This window comes from Marmota marmota, unplaced genomic scaffold (genome assembly GCF_001458135.2).
Source record: "Marmota marmota marmota unplaced genomic scaffold, marMar, whole genome shotgun sequence".
NCBI classification, from domain to species: Eukaryota; Metazoa; Chordata; class Mammalia; order Rodentia; family Sciuridae; genus Marmota; species Marmota marmota.
In genome coordinates, this window is record NW_026000168.1 from 18,669,054 (window position 1) to 18,685,356 (window position 16,303).

The following is a 16,303-nucleotide window of genomic DNA, read 5'->3' on the forward strand; positions in this document are numbered from 1 at the left end:
GGTCCCTGGAGAGTCGGGTGCAATTGTGGCTCCTGCTCCTGTGGCTGCTGGGAGGGAGGACTGGGTTGGAATCTGGTTCAGGGCCAGCCGCCAAGGGCTCCGTGCAGACCTGTTCCGATTCTGATTTCTGTTAAGAGGCCCTTGTCTGCAGCAGAGGGGGTCAGTGGGGGCTGATCAGGGGACGGGGAGGCTGCTTTGCACACCAGGGCTGACCCAGCCGTGTGTCTGTCCTCCCTCCTGTGCACGGAAGGCCACACTCCAGCCAGCTCTACCAGCATGTGCCAGAGACACACTGGCCCATCGTGTACTCCCCGCGCTACAACATTACCTTCATGGGCCTGGAGAAGCTGCACCCTTTCGATGCCGGGAAATGGGGCAAGGTGATCAATTTCCTAAAAGGTAGGGAAGGTTTCCTGGGGCCCTGTGTGGGCTTCCTCACCCCCCGGGTCCTCCCCATCCTCATCCCCATCGGGAGCATCAGACTCTTGCCTCTGGATTCAACCATCACATTCCCTTACGCTCCTCCCTGTGGCAAAAGCATCTTCCAGAACAGACTCCCAAGCACAGACTCACCGTCTGTGGCTCCCCACTGCTGTGGATAAAGTCCCCCCTCTGCCCCACAGACCCAGATGGAGGAGCTGGCTAACGCTAGACCCAGGGACGTGGGAGTCTGAAGGAGTCTAATACCCACTCAGAGAACCTGGGACCTGGGGCGCTTTTGCTCCAAGGTTGGCTGATGACAGATGGGGGAAACTGGGCCCAGAAAGGTTGCAAACATGCCTAAAACACACAGCACCCTGCGAGCCTGAAGCTGAGAGGGAGTCTGCAGGCCCCGCCCACTCCTGGCTTATCCTGGCTTTTCCTTCAGAGCAGCCAAAGTGATGCCCTGGGATCTGACCGTCCCTCCTGATCACACCATGGGCAAGGTCCCCCCTCGGGGCGAGCCTGTCCTTGACACCTAAGTCCGGTTCTCTTTTTCACAAAAGCTAGAGCAAGGCTCGGGCTCTGAGTCCTGTGGAAAATAGGGTCCAACTGGAGATTAATAACACTGGCTGTTTTCCATCTTAGATTTTTTAAATTTCTGGTTGTTTTTTCTCTCTGGCGAGTGAGACTGGCTTTCTACTTGCAGTAGGGGCTGGAGTGGGCATTCAGAGGAAAACAGGAAGCATAAAGTCACAGGTGACAGGGACGGTGACAACCGAGGCCAGTTGAGAGGCAAGAGCCTGCCTGACGCCCACTCGGGAGTGGCCCTGCCTTCCTCAATGATGTCCTCCCTCACTGTCTGCTCGGCCCTTGTGGGGCTTCTGCATCACCCAGGATCTCAGCAGAAGAGTTCCTGTCTCCTTCTCCTAGGGGACAATAGTCAGGCCAGCTCACTCCTGGCTCCCGAGGATGAGCATGGGAGGGAGGCAGGAGCCATGGAGCAAGGGGCCTTGGATGCCCTGCTAAGGAAGGAGCCATGGAATATTCTGGAATGGAGTTCCTGCTTGGAGCTCTGTATAGAAAACGTATGGCACTAGTTGGTTCCCACCAGGGCTGATTTCTGTTGCTTTTTTATTTATTTGTACCTGGGATTGAACTCAGGGGCCCTCAACCATGAGCCCCCTCCCCAGCCCTATTTTGTATTTTATTTAGAGACAGGGTCTCGCTGAGTGGCTTAGGGCCTTGCTAAGTGGCTGAGGCTGGCCTCCACCTTGCGATCCTCCTGCCTCGGCCTCCGGAGGGGCTGGGATTCTAGGCGTGGGCAGCTGCCACAGGTTCTACTTTTGCAAAATGGAGCAAATCTCGTCGACGTAAGGGAGATGGAAATCACGCCGTGTTGCCCAACACCAGTCACTTGCAACCCACTCTTGGGAGCCTGCCAGGCTCTTCATACCACCTGTTCCACTATTTACTGAGTATTTTTAATGACTTCGCCTCTGGGTTGTTGTTTTTTTTTTTTTTTAACAAACTTAAATTTGATAGAAGAGGAAACATTATGTCATCCAAATGGGAAAAGCCAGTCTCATGGGCCAAAAATAGAAGGTCATGGTTAAAAAGAAGCCATGAAACAGCTACGTCATCCAGTCCTGGCTGGTGGCTGTGGCTCAACTGCCGCTCACCCTTGGTGACAGAGATGTGAGCGGAGGCCAGGTGGGCGTGGAGGAGAGGCCTGTGGCTGTCTTGGTGGCCTGGGAAGTCCGAGGTTTGCTGTGCGCATAGGGTTCAGTGTCACCCTCACCAGAGGGCCTGGCGGTCATCCACCGTGGCCTGAGAGGCAGCCCGGGGTCAGGATGCCCCAGGCCCACAGTGCCCAGCTCTGGGGACAGGGCTGTGCAGGTCCAGGCTGCAGCCAGGGAGGGCCAGGTGGGCAGGAGGTGAGCAGGAGGAAGCAGCGCTGTCTGTCTGTCTGTTGCAGAGGAAAACCTGCTGTCGGATGGCATGCTGGTGGAGGCGCGGGAGGCCTCAGAGGAGGAGGACCTGCTGGTGGTGCACACAAGGTGCTACCTCAACGAGCTAAAGGTAGGGCGCGCTGGGGACCTGAGGCTCCTCTGACCAGGGGCGTGGCCAGAGTGGACGCTGGGCCTCAGGCCACCCTCTCTGTTCCTAATGAAGGAGGAACATGGGAGTCACTTCTCTCTGGAGGAGAAGACAGAGGCCACAGAAAGCCTTCTTGGTGTGCAATGAGCTCCCCATGGTCAGGAGATGTGGAAACAGGGCTTTCACCTGGGCGCTGTGACGCATGCCTATGATCCCAATGGAGGCTGAGGCAGGAGGATCACAANGGTGGGCAGGAGGTGAGCAGGAGGAAGCAGCGCCATCTGTCTGTCTGTCTGTTGCAGAGGAAAACCTGCTGTCAGACGGCATGCTGGTGGAGGCGCGGGAGGCCTCAGAGGAGGACCTGCTGGTGGTGCACACGAGGCGCTACCTCAATGAGCTAAAGGTAGGGCGCTGGGGACCTGAGGCTCCTCCGACCAGGGGTGTGGCCAGAGTGGGCGCTGGGCCTCAGGCCACCCTCTCTGTTCCTATTGAAGGAGGAACATGGGAGTCACTTCTCTCTGGAGGAGAAGACAGAGGCCACAGAAAGCCTTCTTGGTATGTAGTAAGCTCCCCTTGGTCAGGAGATGTGGAAACAGGGCTTTTACCTGGGCACCGTGGCGCACGCCTATGATCCCAGTGGGAGGCTGAGGCAGGAGGATCGCAAGTCGGAGGCCAGCCTCAGCAATGTAGCAACTCAGCGAGACCCTGTCTCTAAATAAAATAGAAAAAGGGCTGGGGACGGGGCTCAGGGGGTAGTCAACCTGGGTTCAATCCCTGGTACCAAAAAGAAAGAAAGAAAAGAAGGAAAGAAACAAGGATTTTGTCCTGAACCTTCTGCTTCGTGGGACGCAGTCACTTCTACTTTGGTGACTTTCAGTCTGGGCTCCGCGAACAGATCTCAGAGACCCTGCTGGGATGACTGCAGTGGGGGAGAGGAGACCCTGTCCCCTGGCCCCATCCACCTCACCCTGTTCTGCTTCTGCCTGTTTTTATGTTAGGCTGAACTTTAAGATTCAGTTCCAAGGACTTCTCATAAAGACTTGCCAAACCTGTTGGGCTCAAAACTAGTTTGACTCTGCCCAGGGACCAGCAGGGGACATAAAGAAGTTGGTGGGCAGGCGACAGACTAGGGCACACTGGAGGACTGCTATGGCTACTGTGCAGGTCCACGGTGCGTCCACGGTGTGCCCCGTGTGGCCAGTGCACCTGGCTTTCTAAGAGAAGCCGGAAATTCAGATGATTAAATGAGAGTTTCTTATTTATGAATGTGGCAACTCATTTTTTTTTTCTTTTGGGCACCAGGGATTAAACCCAGGCTGCTTAACCCCTGAGCCCTGTCCCCAGCCCTTTTTATTTATATTTTATTTAGAGACAGGGTCTCGCTGAATGGCTCAGGGCTTTGCTTTTGCTGAGGCTGGCCTCCACCTTGCCATCCTCCTGCCTCAGCCTCCTGAGCCACTGGGATGACACTTGTGCTTGTTATAAGATTTTAAAATTCCACACAGAGACCAACCTGGGCCCCCCGGCTGCCCACTGAGGACCCCTCTCTGGAGGAGACCTCACAGCTCTTGTTAGTGGCTGAGGTTCTGAGGGCCCGGGCATTTAGGTCCCGTTAGTGGGAGCAGAGAGCAGGCGGGAGTGTGTGGCTGCTGGGGATCTGCTCCTGCCAGCCTGCCTCGGGGTGGGGCCGTGTCAGCGAGGCCTGACCCCCAGCTGCCTGGCTGGACTCGCAGTGGACTCAGTCACGTGGGCGCCAGAGGTCAGCAGGCCCCTGATGTGTGGGTAGAAAAGTGAGGCCCAGAGAGAGGCTGCGTCTGCTCAAGATGGCCAGGAGGGGTGACCCGGCAGGACATCCCGCAGCCCTCGGGGCTCCCTGTCCTCCCCTCCTGGCTGGGCTGAGCTCTCCCTATCAGCAGAGAGAGGCTCCCAGGAGAGAGAGGTGTGAGGCTTGGTGGGGGCTCAGGTGGACGGTCCCAGGGGACCCCAGTCAATAACCCAGGGGCTGGACCAGGAGGACACATCTGTCATGGTCCCAAGGGCCAGCGGAAGGCAGGGGCCGGAGGTGCTGAGTGGGGCAGGGAGAGGTCAGATCAGAATGGAACCAAGATAAGATGGGGGGGGTCAGGCTCCAGGTGCCCATTTGGGGAACTTCTAGGGAAGTGTCCATTCCTGGCCTCTTCCTTCCAAAAACCCGGGAGCAGCTTGCTTCGTGATAAAGAGTAATGATTTAAAAGGTCTGAGCAGGGAGAGTCCTAGGTATAGACTGAGGCCGGAGGAGAACGCAGGCTTGGCACCTGAAGGGGAAAGTGAAGGTACTAGGTGGGCTGTCCATTTAGCATGGAGCTCCCTGGCAGCGAGAGCAAAAGGGGAAATGTGATGATTTCCAAGATGCCCACTGAGGAGAAGAACTGGTCAGGCCACACACGTTACTCCATGCCAGTGGTGTGCTGAGCACCAAGAGAAGAATGCGGCTCAGGGTTCCTGCCTCTGTGGATTGGCCGGTCAGTTGTGGAGGCTTGAAACCAAGATAATTGCACAAGAGCATCTTAGTTCATCCCAGCCACTCAGGAGGCTGAGGCAGGAGGATCGCAAGTTGGAGGCCAGCCTCAGCAAAAGCGAGACCCTAAGCAGCTCAGCAAGACCCTGTCTCTGAATAAAGTACAAAGTGGGGCTGGGGACAGGGCTCAGGGGTCGAGGGCCTCTGAGGTCAATCCCTGGTACCAAAAAAAAAAAAAAAAGAAAAGAGAGAGAGAGAGAGAGAGAGAGCATCAAGTAAGGAGGTGAGGTTTAAATTGTCACCAGAGACGACAAAGAGGTGACAAGCCAGTGGAGCTGTGAAGGGAGAAGGTGCCACAGACTGGGAAGGGGAGGGGTCTTGGTTTCCCATGGAGAGGAGGGACCCCCTGGTGGCCAGGGAAGGTTGGGCCATCGGGAGAGGCTTGGCTGTGGGGGACGAGGTGCTGGGTGGCCTGCAGCGGCCCCGCCCACCCTCCTGTGTGCAGTTTCTTGTCCCTGTTTTCTGTTGTGGGATTGAGGACAGAGCCCTGTAGTGTCCCTGCAGGGGTCCCCGAGAACAGCTCCGTGGCTGTTCTCTGTGAGTTACGTAATGGTCATCCTGTCCCCTGCTGTGTCCCTGTCTGTCCTCACCCCGGTTCTGGGCTTCATGCCTGGCCCTGCAGGAGTGTCCATGCACAGGGCACCGAGGAGAAAAGCCATCGGATGTTTGCAACAAAACATCAGAGCAGGGAAACCCGTGTTTACTGAGCACCTACTGTGTGCAAGGTCCAGAGGTGCCCATGGAGGGAGGCAGTTGGGCTCGGCCAGTGCTGGGCTCCTGCCTTCTGCGGACTTCCATGACCCTTTGTCTTGCGGTCCGGGTCCGTGCTGGGCAGCATGGGCATGTGTCCTTGGGCACCCTGTGCCAGGCTGCGCCGGTCACACGCCACTCCAGTGGACGCCCAGGAGCCCAACATTGTTGTGGGTGCTGCAGGGCTAGGATGGAACATAGGAGGCCAACTCCTTTCCCTGTGGAGCTGAAAGGTTGGAAAGCCAGTCAACAAACAAAATTACCAAGTAATGGAGTCACCAACCTCAGCTTCTGGGGGCAGAAGTCCCTGGTAGAGGGGGAGCGAATGGGAACTTGGAGTCAGTCAGTCTCTCTGTCTCTCCCTCTCCTCTTCCCTCTCTCCTCTTTAAAACTATTTTGATAAAATTCATGGCTGGGCCAAGTGGAAATCCCATTGCCAAATTCAAGCTCATAAAGATTTACCCCTAGGATGGGCGCAGTGGCCCACGCCTGTCATCCCAGCAGCTGGGGAGGCTGAGGCAGGAGGATTGTGAGTTCAAGGCCAGCCTCAGCAACTGCGAGGCCCTAAGCAGCTCAGTGAGGCCCTGTCTCTAAATAAAATACGAAATAGGGCTGGGGACGGGGCCAGTGGTCGAGTGTCCCTGGGTTAAGTCCCCGATGCCTAAGACTTATCGTCCACATGGTGTGAGGTTAGAGTCCAGCTTCGTCCTTTTCCATGTGGGTATCCAGTTCTCTCAAGGAGAGTGTTTTCTTTCCTCCGTCAAATGGTCCCGGTACCTGGTGGAGAGATGCCACACGTGTGTGGACCTGTTCCTGGGCTCCCACGTCCATGCCCCTGACCCCTGGGTCTGCCGTCTGTCAGCCGGCCTCATCCCTGGGTCTCTGTAACAGGTCTCGACGTGTGGACTCCCAAACCAACTTGGTCCTTCTGTTTCCAGATTGTTTTGGCCACCTGGGCTTCTTTGAGAGTCCGTATGCATTATAGGGTCCACTTGTCCCTTTTCTGACAGGGACTGCCTCCAGTCTGTGGGCCTCCTCGGGAGGTCCTGCCTCTTTCCCGTGTTTGGTCTCCCGATCCATGAACATGGGATGTCTTTCCGTTCGCTGAGGTTTTCTTTCATCTCTTTCAGGGGTGTTTTCTAGTTTTCCGTAGCTCAGTCTTTCACCTTGTGGTTAAATTCATTCTCAAGCATTTTGATTCTTCTCGAAGCTATTAATGGAACGGCCTCCTTGGTTTCGTTTTTAGAGAGACAACTGATTTTTGCACGTGGATCTTATATCCTGCAACCTTGCCGTGTTGTTCTCACGTCAGTGTTTGCGTGTGTACATTCTCCAGGATCTTCTGGGTCTGTCATCGTGCCCTCTGTGGATAGACTGAGTTTTACTTTCTAATCTGGGTGCATTTTTATTTATTTTTCTTGCTTAATTGCTTAGGCTTGACCCTCTAATACTGTGTTGAGTAGAAACGGCAAAGCAGGCAACTTTGTCTTAGCATTGACTTTAGGTGGAAAGTCGTTTACCATTATGATATTCACTGTGGGTATTGTTTGATTTATTTTGTTTTGGGGTGTAGGTTAAAAAATAAATGCCCTTTGGCCAGGCACGATGGCGCACTCCTGTCATCCCAGCAACTTGGGAGGCTGAGGCAGGAGGATCGCAAGTTGGAGAACAGCCTCAGTAACTTAGCATGGCCCTCAGCAATTTAGCAAGACCCTGTCTCAAAATAAAAAATAAAAAGGCCTAGGGATGGCTGGGTGTAGTGGCATACTCCTCTAATCCCAGCGGCTCAGGAGGCTGAGGAAGGAGGATCACAAGGTGGAGGCCAGCCTCAGCAACTCAGCGAGGCCCTGAGCAACTCAGTGAGACCCTGTCTCTAAATAGAATGTAAAAAGGGCTGGGGACGGGGCAGAGTCACTTCCACGGGAACAGTGGGGTGGCCGGTCCCCCCTTGACCGCACTCCTGGGTCCGGACCTCTGTGAGGATGTCCGCAGGGGAGACCCAGCCGCAGGAGAGTGGGGTCTCTGCAGCAGGGCGGGTGGGCAGAAGGTTCCAGAGTGGGCCTGGCCGTGTGCCCTGCAGAGGTGGCCCCCACTGAGGCTAGCCAGGTGGAGGCCCTGACTCCTGGCCACCGTCTGGCGGGACCTCCCACCCTGCCTGGCCCAGGGGTCCCGGGCGTGGCCTCAGGTCGGTCCTGACCACCCGCGTGGCTCGTCCCAACCTGTGCCTGCCAGTGCCACCCGGGGCTTTGGGATCCGATGTCCCCGATGTCCCTGGTGTGGACGGCGCATTGGCCTGTGTGACACATTCTCAGTGCTATGCTGCTGCCCTTGGGCCACCACAGCCTTAAGAGCAGAGCCAGGGGTGGGGACCTGGCGGCGGGCAGTTCCAGGAGCATCCTGGGCGGGGAGGGCAGGCAAGGTGCTGCCACCGTAGTGAGGGACGCAGTGACCACCGGGGACAAGTGCTGCAGGAAGGGAGAGCCGAGGGGCTCAGGGCAGCCCAGGTCCGGGTAGTGGAGATGGCCGAGGACAGGCCCCTGCGACAGGTGTCCATTCCAGGGCCTCACTCGAGGCCCTGTTTGCAGATGGGGAGCCCAAAGCACAGAGAGGGCAAGGGCTGTGTCCAAAATCACACAGCCCAGGGCAGGGCCCAGGGAAGAGACTGCTGCCGTCCTGTCCCCGCCCCACTTCTGTCCAGCCTGGCCCCAGAGCCGAGCCCTTGCTGGGTGGGGTTAGCAGAGGGCCTCCTGGGCCAGCTACAGCCCATCAGCAGTGCCCAGTCCTGTGCCTCGCCCTCTGCTTCACACTGGAGCAGCGACAGTGTGCACGGGCAGGACCCGCCCGAGACGGTCACCCACCGCCCTGCAGGGATGCTGACCCCCTGAGCCCGTCCCCAGCCCTGGTTAATTTAATTTAGATTCAGGGTCTCCCTGAGTTGCTCAGGGCCTTGTAAGTGGCTGAGGCTGGCCTCCAACTTGCCATCCTCCTGCCTCAGCCTCCTGAGCCACTGGGATGACAGGTAGCGCACCCCTGGCCCCGGCTCCTGGCTTCTCTTGATCATGGACTTGAGCCTCCTGCGAGGCTGAGCGGCGTGGCCTGAGGGTGGGCGCCCAGCAGGCTGGTGCTAGTGCTTGCAAGGTGAGTGACTTGTCCCTGGACATGTCGCTGGGCCCTGTGGGGCTCTTGCAGGAGTTGGTGACAGGGAAAGTGCCCTGGATGCATCTCAGCCAGGCAGGGTTGAGGTCAGTGCGTGATGTGTGTGCCCGGGGACCTGGCCATCGCAGGCGTATGCTGGGGGTCTGGGGGTCTGAGACAGCTGGAGAGGCCTCTGGGCCCTTCACTTACCCCCTCAAGAGCAGAAGACTGAGCAGGCCGGCCTAGGTCCACCCGGCTGCAGTTCTTGCTGTGGACACCAGAGGGCACCCACGGGCTTCAGGCGCCCAGGACCCTGGGGCTGACCTGGTCCTGCAGCCTGGCCTGGGAGGGGCCGGTGGCCGTAGCAGCCTTGCCCTCCCTCCGACTGTCCCATCCTCTGTCCCTTCCTTCCATGGTGGAGACTGAACCAGGGGTTCTTCACCCCCGAGCCCCGTCCCCAGCCCTTTTCCTTTCATTTAGAGACACGGCCTCGCTGAGTTGCTCAGGGCCTCGCTGGGTTGTTGAGGCTGGCCTCCAACTCGTGATCCTCCTGCCTCAGCCTCCTGAGCTGCTAGGATCGCAGGCCAGTGCGCTGTGCCTGGCCCTGGCTCTCACTTCCTGCCACAGGAAGTGCATTTACCCAGGGAGCCCAAGTCCGTCCCGGGTGCCGAGGGATGTCTCACTTCCTGGGTCCTCCTCTCTCTCCACAGTGGTCCTTTGCGGTCGCCACCATCACGGAGATCCCTCCTGTCATCTTCCTCCCCAACTTCCTTGTGCAGAGGAAGGTGCTGCGGCCCCTTCGGATCCAGACAGGAGGAACCATCATGGTAGGTAGGGTGGGCCCACCAGGTGCCTCTCCCGCCCTGCAGTGCCCGCCCCCACTCAGGGTGGAGAGCAAAGCCCTAAATGTCACTCAAACCGCAGAAGAGGGACCCTTTCTCCAAGACCCTTGCCCATCTGGGGACCTTAGAATTCACTGTTCCTTCCCCCCATTCCGGTCGCCATATTTGCTGGTGTAGAAGGTGCCTCTAACCCCCAGAGCGTGTTCTGCGGGGCTTGGTGGCTAAGCCTGTGATCTGAGGTATTCGGGAGGCTGGGGCAGGAGGATCGCAAGGTGGAGGCCAGCCTCAGCCACTTAGCAAGGCCCTGAGCAACTGAGAGAGACCCTGTCTCTAAATAAAATATGACAAGGGCTGGGGATGGGGCTCAGGGGTTGAGCAGCCCTGGGTTCAGTTCCTGGGACCCAAACAAACAAAATCAAATCACCCTCTTCTGGTGATAAGTCCTCAGTTTGATTCTGCCCCCCTGCCCAGTCGCAGGTTTGCCCCAGGAAGGGCTGAGTGGGCTGGGGCTGGGGTGGGTGGCTCCTGCGTCCTCCCCCGGTGGCCACAGGGAGCTGGCTGGAACCCCGTGGGTGGAGCGGGTGGAGGGGCCGCCTCACCTCACTCTCTGCTTGTCTCCGAAGGCGGGAAAGCTGGCGGTGGAGCGCGGCTGGGCCATCAACGTAGGTGAGTGCCCCGTGGAGCTGGCCTGAGGGGGGCTGGGGACAGGAAGGGACTAGAGGTAGCCACCCTGAAATTCCTTATGCAGGGACCTGGAGGCACCCTCAGGGCACTTGGTAAGTGGGACCCTCACCCAGAGAGTTCCCCAGCCTCCCTCCAGAGAGCCTGCCTGTCCCCTAGGCAGGTCGCTAGGACACCTGCCTCCACATGGCCCCTGAAAGGCTCCATCTGCCCAGCCGCTCAGGAGGCTGAGGCAGGAGGACTGAGAGTTGGAGGCCAGCCTCAGCAAAAGTGAGGCCCTGAGCAGCTCAGCGAGACCCTGTCTCTAAATAAAATAGAAAAAAGGGCTGGGGACGGGGTCAGGGATCAGGTGCCCCCGAGTTCAGTCCCCAGTACCCCCCTCGCCCCCACAAAAAAAGAAAGAAAGGCTCCGGTGTCCCCAGGGCCTGGACTGGTCACACGTCGGTGGGCAGACGCGCCTTCTCAGGGCCCAGCGCCTCCTGGCCCCTGGACTTTCGCACAAGCTTGGCTCCCTCGCCCCCTCACTCCCTCTTGGGGACACAGCACTCACAGTCTGCGGAGCCCCCTGGTGTCCTCTCCTACTTGAGGCAGCCCAGTTCCCACCAGGAGGCTCCTGTGGGCCTTGGCCGTGACCTCCTTCTGGTCACCTCTGGGTGCTGATGCCCAGAGATGGTGTCATGGTGACCTGCGCAATTGGGGGCCCCTGATGCCCTGCAGGGGACTCCATGGCCCAGGGCCCGTCTCCCGTGGAGAGTCTGGTGGTCTGGCCGAAGGTCCGGGTCCTGGCCCAGCCAGGTTCAGATCCTGCTTCTGCCCCGACCTAGCTGTGTGACCCTGGGCAAACTGCTGACCCTCTCTGTTTTAAAGTCTCCTCTTTAAAAGGGCCTAGTGGTGACAGTGCCCTCTTCGGGGCTGTTGGGAGTCTCCAGCCAGCTGGGTCCTGGGCGGAGCCCCGAGGGGGCGGCCACTGCCTTGTGACCCAAGCACAGTGACCTGGTTGGTGGGAGGGCTGCGCCCCCTCGGATGTGGCCCCCAGGGCAGGTGTCGGTCTGTTCAGAGCAGCCTGCGGCCAGGTCCCTCAGGAGTTGCAGGGTGGCTGTGGGCTCCCAGCCCGGGCAGATGACCAGCTCTCTGCCCACCTGGGGCTGGAGGGGACTTTCCGGGGCTGGAGGGGGACCGTGGAGGGGACCAAGCCCCTGGTGGCCCTGACCGTGGCCCTGACTGCCGTCTGCCCTCTGCAGGGGGCGGCTTCCACCACTGCTCCAGCGACCGGGGCGGGGGCTTCTGTGCCTACGCGGACATCACACTGGCCATCAAGGTGTGTCCCCGAATGCGGGTGGGGACCAGGCTCCAGGGGCCCGGGGTCCTGAGTTCTATGGGGCCAGGCACGGGCCGGGAGTGGTCAGTGAGGTAGGGGACCAGGGGGCCAAGGGGACCTGGCAGCAGCCGGCGCCCACTGTGCGCCCAGCCCCGCCAGCTGTCCCCCACGGCTGGACCCCCACGGGGGACTCCCAGGGAGACTGAGGCCCAGCGGGGCTTGTCACGCACCAGAGTGAGCTGGGGGGTGGCCCTCAGGACTGCCGGACCCCAGAGCCCCCAGCCACTCTGCAGTGGCCTCATGCTGGGTGTGGGGACGGGCAGGGGCTCAGCCACCATGGCCCTCGAGAGGGGGGGAGCACAGAGACCCAGGGGAGGGCAGGAGGGGAAGGAGGGAGACTTCCAGAGGAGGCTCGAGGGCTCGGCCCTGCAGGAGGCAAAGCCTGGGGAAGCTGGACCTCGGGGCCCATCTGTCATCCCAGCAGCTGGGGAGGCCGAGGCAGGAGGCTGGCAAGGTGGAGGCCAGCCTCAGCCAAAGCAAGGCCCTCAGCAACCCAGCGAGACCCTGTGTCTAAATAAAACACAGAACAGGGCTGGGGACGGGGCTCAGAGGACAAGGTCCCCAGGCCCTAGTGTCAGAAAGGCTGGGGTCCCCCAACTTCTGTGCGTTTCTAGGGGAGTGTGGGGAGGCCCGGGATCTGACCACTGCCCACACAGCTCTCCCGGGAAGTGACCTTCGGGCCCACTGGCGAGAGGGCCTGCGGCCTGTGCCCTCGTGTCCCCCTGCCCTCGCGTCCCCCTGCCCTGCCGGGTCCTCATGCCTGCCCTCCCCTCCCTTTGGCAGTTCCTCTTTGAGCGAGTGGACGGCGTCTCCAAGGCCACCATCATCGACCTTGATGCCCATCAGGTGAGCGCCCGTGGGAGCCCCGTCCCGCATCCCCCGTGGCAGGGGACACCCTCCCTGTGTCCCCAGCAGCTCCTGTCCACCCCAACCCTGCACGGAGGGTTCCCTCCTTCCAGGGACGTCCTGCATGAGGCCTCTGTCCCTTCCTCTGCTTCTCAGGCCCGGGTGGAGGGACTCTCTGTCCCTGTGCCCTCCCAAGCCCATCCAGGGGGACAGGTCCTGCTTTTGGGTCCTCCCTCCCTCCTCACCGTCACCACACAGTGGCTTGTCCTGAGCCAAGGTCTGACGGTGCTCTATACCCTGCTGTGGCTCCCTACTGCTTGCCAACCATTTGAGTGCCACCTCCTGCACGGCGCGGATGAGCTCCGGGGACCCTTGTCCCTTAGGCCGAGGCTCAAACACAGTTCCCAGGCCCCAGAGCCTCACTTCATGGGCCGAGGCCTCTGCTCAGATGAGGTAGGGATGGAGCTGTCCCTCCTGCTCTCCTTTAGTGGCCCTGAGCTGGCTGGGCTCTGCCTCAGGTCAGGTGACAGTGCTCAGCCAGTTTACCGCTGGCTTTTCTTACCCCTGATCTCACCTGGCGCCTGCAGACTCAAGCAGGAGGCGGGGTGGGGACTCCCTAGAGGCCCGGCTTCCTTGGGGTCCTCCTGTAGATCGGAAGCCAGGTCCCAGTCTGGATCCCAGCCACGGAGGCTTCTGTCCTCAAGGGCAAGCTACGCTGCCCAGTACAGGGGAGTGTCACACGGGAGGGTGGGGTGGGCGAGTCCTGTGTCCCCAGGGCTCCTGCCCGAGAGCAGCCTCCGTGTCCTCCCAGGGCAACGGGCACGAGCGGGACTTCATGGACGACAAGCGTGTGTATATCATGGACGTCTACAACCGCCACATCTATCCCGGGGACCGCTTTGCCAAGCGTAAGCTGCTGTCCCCTGCATCTCCAATGCGCGCTTACTCGGATGGGGCTACCTCCCCGAGGTGTCCTACATTCCAAACCCCATAGAAGTCTCCTCCTTTTTCCTCAGTATCCCTACAAGGTGGGGGTTGTTCCCCTTTGACACATAAGGACACTGGGACCTGAAGAAGCCAGGCACAGTGGTACATGCCTGTAATCCCAGCAGCTCGGGAGGCTGAGGCAGGAGGATTGGGAGGTAGAGGCCAGCCTCAGCGACTTAGTGAGGCCCTGAGCAACTCAGCGAGGCCCTGTCTCTAAATATAAAAAGAACTGGGGACGTAGCTCAGGGGTTAAGGTCCCCTGGGTTCAATCCCCGGGACCAAAAATAAAAAAATAAAAATAAATAAATGAAGTCACTAGACCCACCTAAGACCACAGTGTCCATATGTCAGGGGGAACCAGTGGACAGACAAGGAAAGAGGAGACACAAAATAAGATGGCAAAATAAGTTCTAGTGCACGTTCCTGAAAAATGAAGGAAAGTGGGTTAAACTCGTCCACCAAAAGGCCGAGATGCCCAGATGAGGCTGGAGGGCGGGAACCTGCCCATTCTGCAGGCAGGGGCCTGGGCCCCCTCAGCTTTTCACCTCTGTGACAAAACACCTGAGGTGGCCACCTTACAGGAAGGACAGGTGGGTCTGGATCGGTGTTTGGGGGGCTCAGGTCTGTGGACCTTTGGCTCCATGGCTTGGGGCCTGTGGCAGAGCAGCAGGTCATGGCAGGGAGCACAGGGGCAGCAGAGAGAGAGCAGTGGAGCCCCGCCCCCAGTGACGTCACTTCCTTTTGCTTGGCTCCACCTCTCAAAGGTTCAGCCACACCCCCAGTGACATCACTTCCTTCCATTTGGCTCTGCCTCTTAAAGGCCCTGCCACGCCCCCAGTGACATCACTTCCTTCCATTTGGCTCCGCCTCTTAAAGGTCCAGCCCCTTCTGGTGCTTCCACAGGTTGTCTACCAGCCTTTCTCCCCTGGGCCTGGGTGGTACCCCACACCCAGACCATAACAGGGCCACTGCTGCCTGGGGTGCGGGTGAGTCTGCCACGAGTGTGGTCCAAGTGACTGAGCCCCGACGGCTCACGGGCTTCCCCATCCTGAGCCCCAGTCCTCCTGCACATGGGCACTCTGTGTCCCCCTGTCCCAGAGGCCATCAGGCGCAAGGTGGAGCTGGACTGGGGCACGGAGGACGAGGAGTACCTGCACAAGGTGGAGAGGAACATGGAGAAGGCCCTGCAGGAGCACAGCCCGGACGTGGTGATCTACAACGCTGGCACCGATGTCCTCGAGGGGGACCGCCTCGGGGGACTGGCCATCAGCCCAGAGGTAGGTCCTGACGCTGGCAGGGGGCACGGGCTCTGGGGGATTCTGCAGCAGCAGGAAAGCTGGGAGCCTGTGGGTGGAAGCCACAGCAGGCCGGAGAAGGGCTAGATCTGCAGCAGGACTTCCACTCCCCATCCCCGCGCAGGGCATCGTGAAGCGGGACGAGCTGGTGTTCCGGGTGGTCCGAAGCCGGCAGATCCCTATCCTCATGGTGACCTCGGGGGGCTACCAGAAGCGCACGGCGCGCATCATCGCCGACTCCATCCTCAACCTGCGCAACCTGGGTCTCATCGGACCCCAGTCGCCCAGCATCTCCACCCAGAGCTCAGACACCCCGCTGCTCTCGCCCTCGGTGTCGTGACCTGCGCTGCGCTAGGTGGCACCAGCCTGTCTCCGGCCCGCCACCACCTGCTCTAGTGCCGTGTCCACCCTGTGGGGCCCTGGGCGCCCAGCGCACCGAGGGGAAGGAGGGCCGAGCCGTCCCCGCCCGGGTCCCTAGTCCCCGTGGGCAGGACAGCGGCCAGGCAAGATCCCCTGAGGTCCAGGGTCGGACCAGGCCCTGTGGAGGCCGCAGGTCTTCAGAACAGGAGAGGAGGCCAGGAGGCCAGGGGGCCCTGTGGTTTGGACACGTCCTGGTCGGTGACACAGAGGAAGTCCCCATCTCCACCCTGCTGGGCTCTCCCCCCAGTCGCAGGTGGCTGTCCCACTGTCCATGCCTCAGGTGTCAGGAGCCACGCTGCCGAGGACAGCCCAGCGCCAGGCGCCCGGGCGGCCTATGTCCCCAGCCGTGTGACGTGGGACCTGGGGCAGGGACGCAGGGGGGCTCTCCAGTCTGGGGTCCCCCCAATAAAGCAAGGTCTGGGCCTGCTCCTGCGAGGTCCCCGTGTGGTGACGAAGAGGGGAGGCCTCAGGACACCCCATGGATCGCCCACTCAGCCGCAGGGGCAGGTCCTGGGGACGACCTGTCAGCTCAGAAGGGGCCTGGAGGGGTGTGGGGGGACAGGGAGGCGGCTGGGGAGGGGACACGAGGGAAAGTGGGGCCAAGCCAGGTCCCACAGAACCGAGGCCCCAGGCGGGGTGTCCAGGGTGGTGGCAGCGAGGTCTCTGTCCCAGGCTGGTGGCAGCTGGGGTGGGTCCTGGGCCTGCATCTCCAGTGGCCTCACCCCGAGTCCCCAGGTCCTCCTTCTGTCCCCATGCACAGAGCCGAGTGCCTGCCTCTGGCTCGTCCGCCACCTCTGCCCTGAAGGGGACACTCAGGGTCCCCTCGGGTGTGGGGTGACGGGAGCACCCACCCCTCCAAGCCAGTGACTGCCACCTAGCCCCGGGCACGGTG

The 16,303-nt window shown here is 60.2% G+C and overlaps 1 protein-coding gene across 2 annotated transcripts; it reads left to right on the top strand.

Annotated features, from left to right (window-relative positions):
- The first annotated feature begins 24 nt into the window (after window positions 1–24).
- LOC107150114 (histone deacetylase 11) lies at window positions 25–15,839 on the top strand. 2 transcript variants are annotated; one of them, XM_015495070.2, is made up of 9 exons: window positions 25–399; window positions 2,823–2,923; window positions 9,673–9,789; window positions 10,428–10,470; window positions 11,727–11,803; window positions 12,647–12,709; window positions 13,521–13,617; window positions 14,795–14,973; window positions 15,116–15,839. In XM_015495070.2, the coding sequence occupies exons 1-9, from the start codon at window positions 333–335 to the stop codon at window positions 15,329–15,331; spliced, it is 960 nt and encodes a 319-aa protein (XP_015350556.1). In that variant the 5' UTR covers window positions 25–332; the 3' UTR covers window positions 15,332–15,839. The 2 variants fall into 2 exon arrangements, with proteins under 2 accessions (XP_015350556.1, XP_048643132.1); XM_048787175.1 differs by lacking the exon at window positions 25–399 and adding an exon at window positions 3,015–3,075 and having other exon boundaries at window positions 2,838–2,923.
- The last annotated feature ends 464 nt before the right edge of the window (window positions 15,840–16,303 follow it).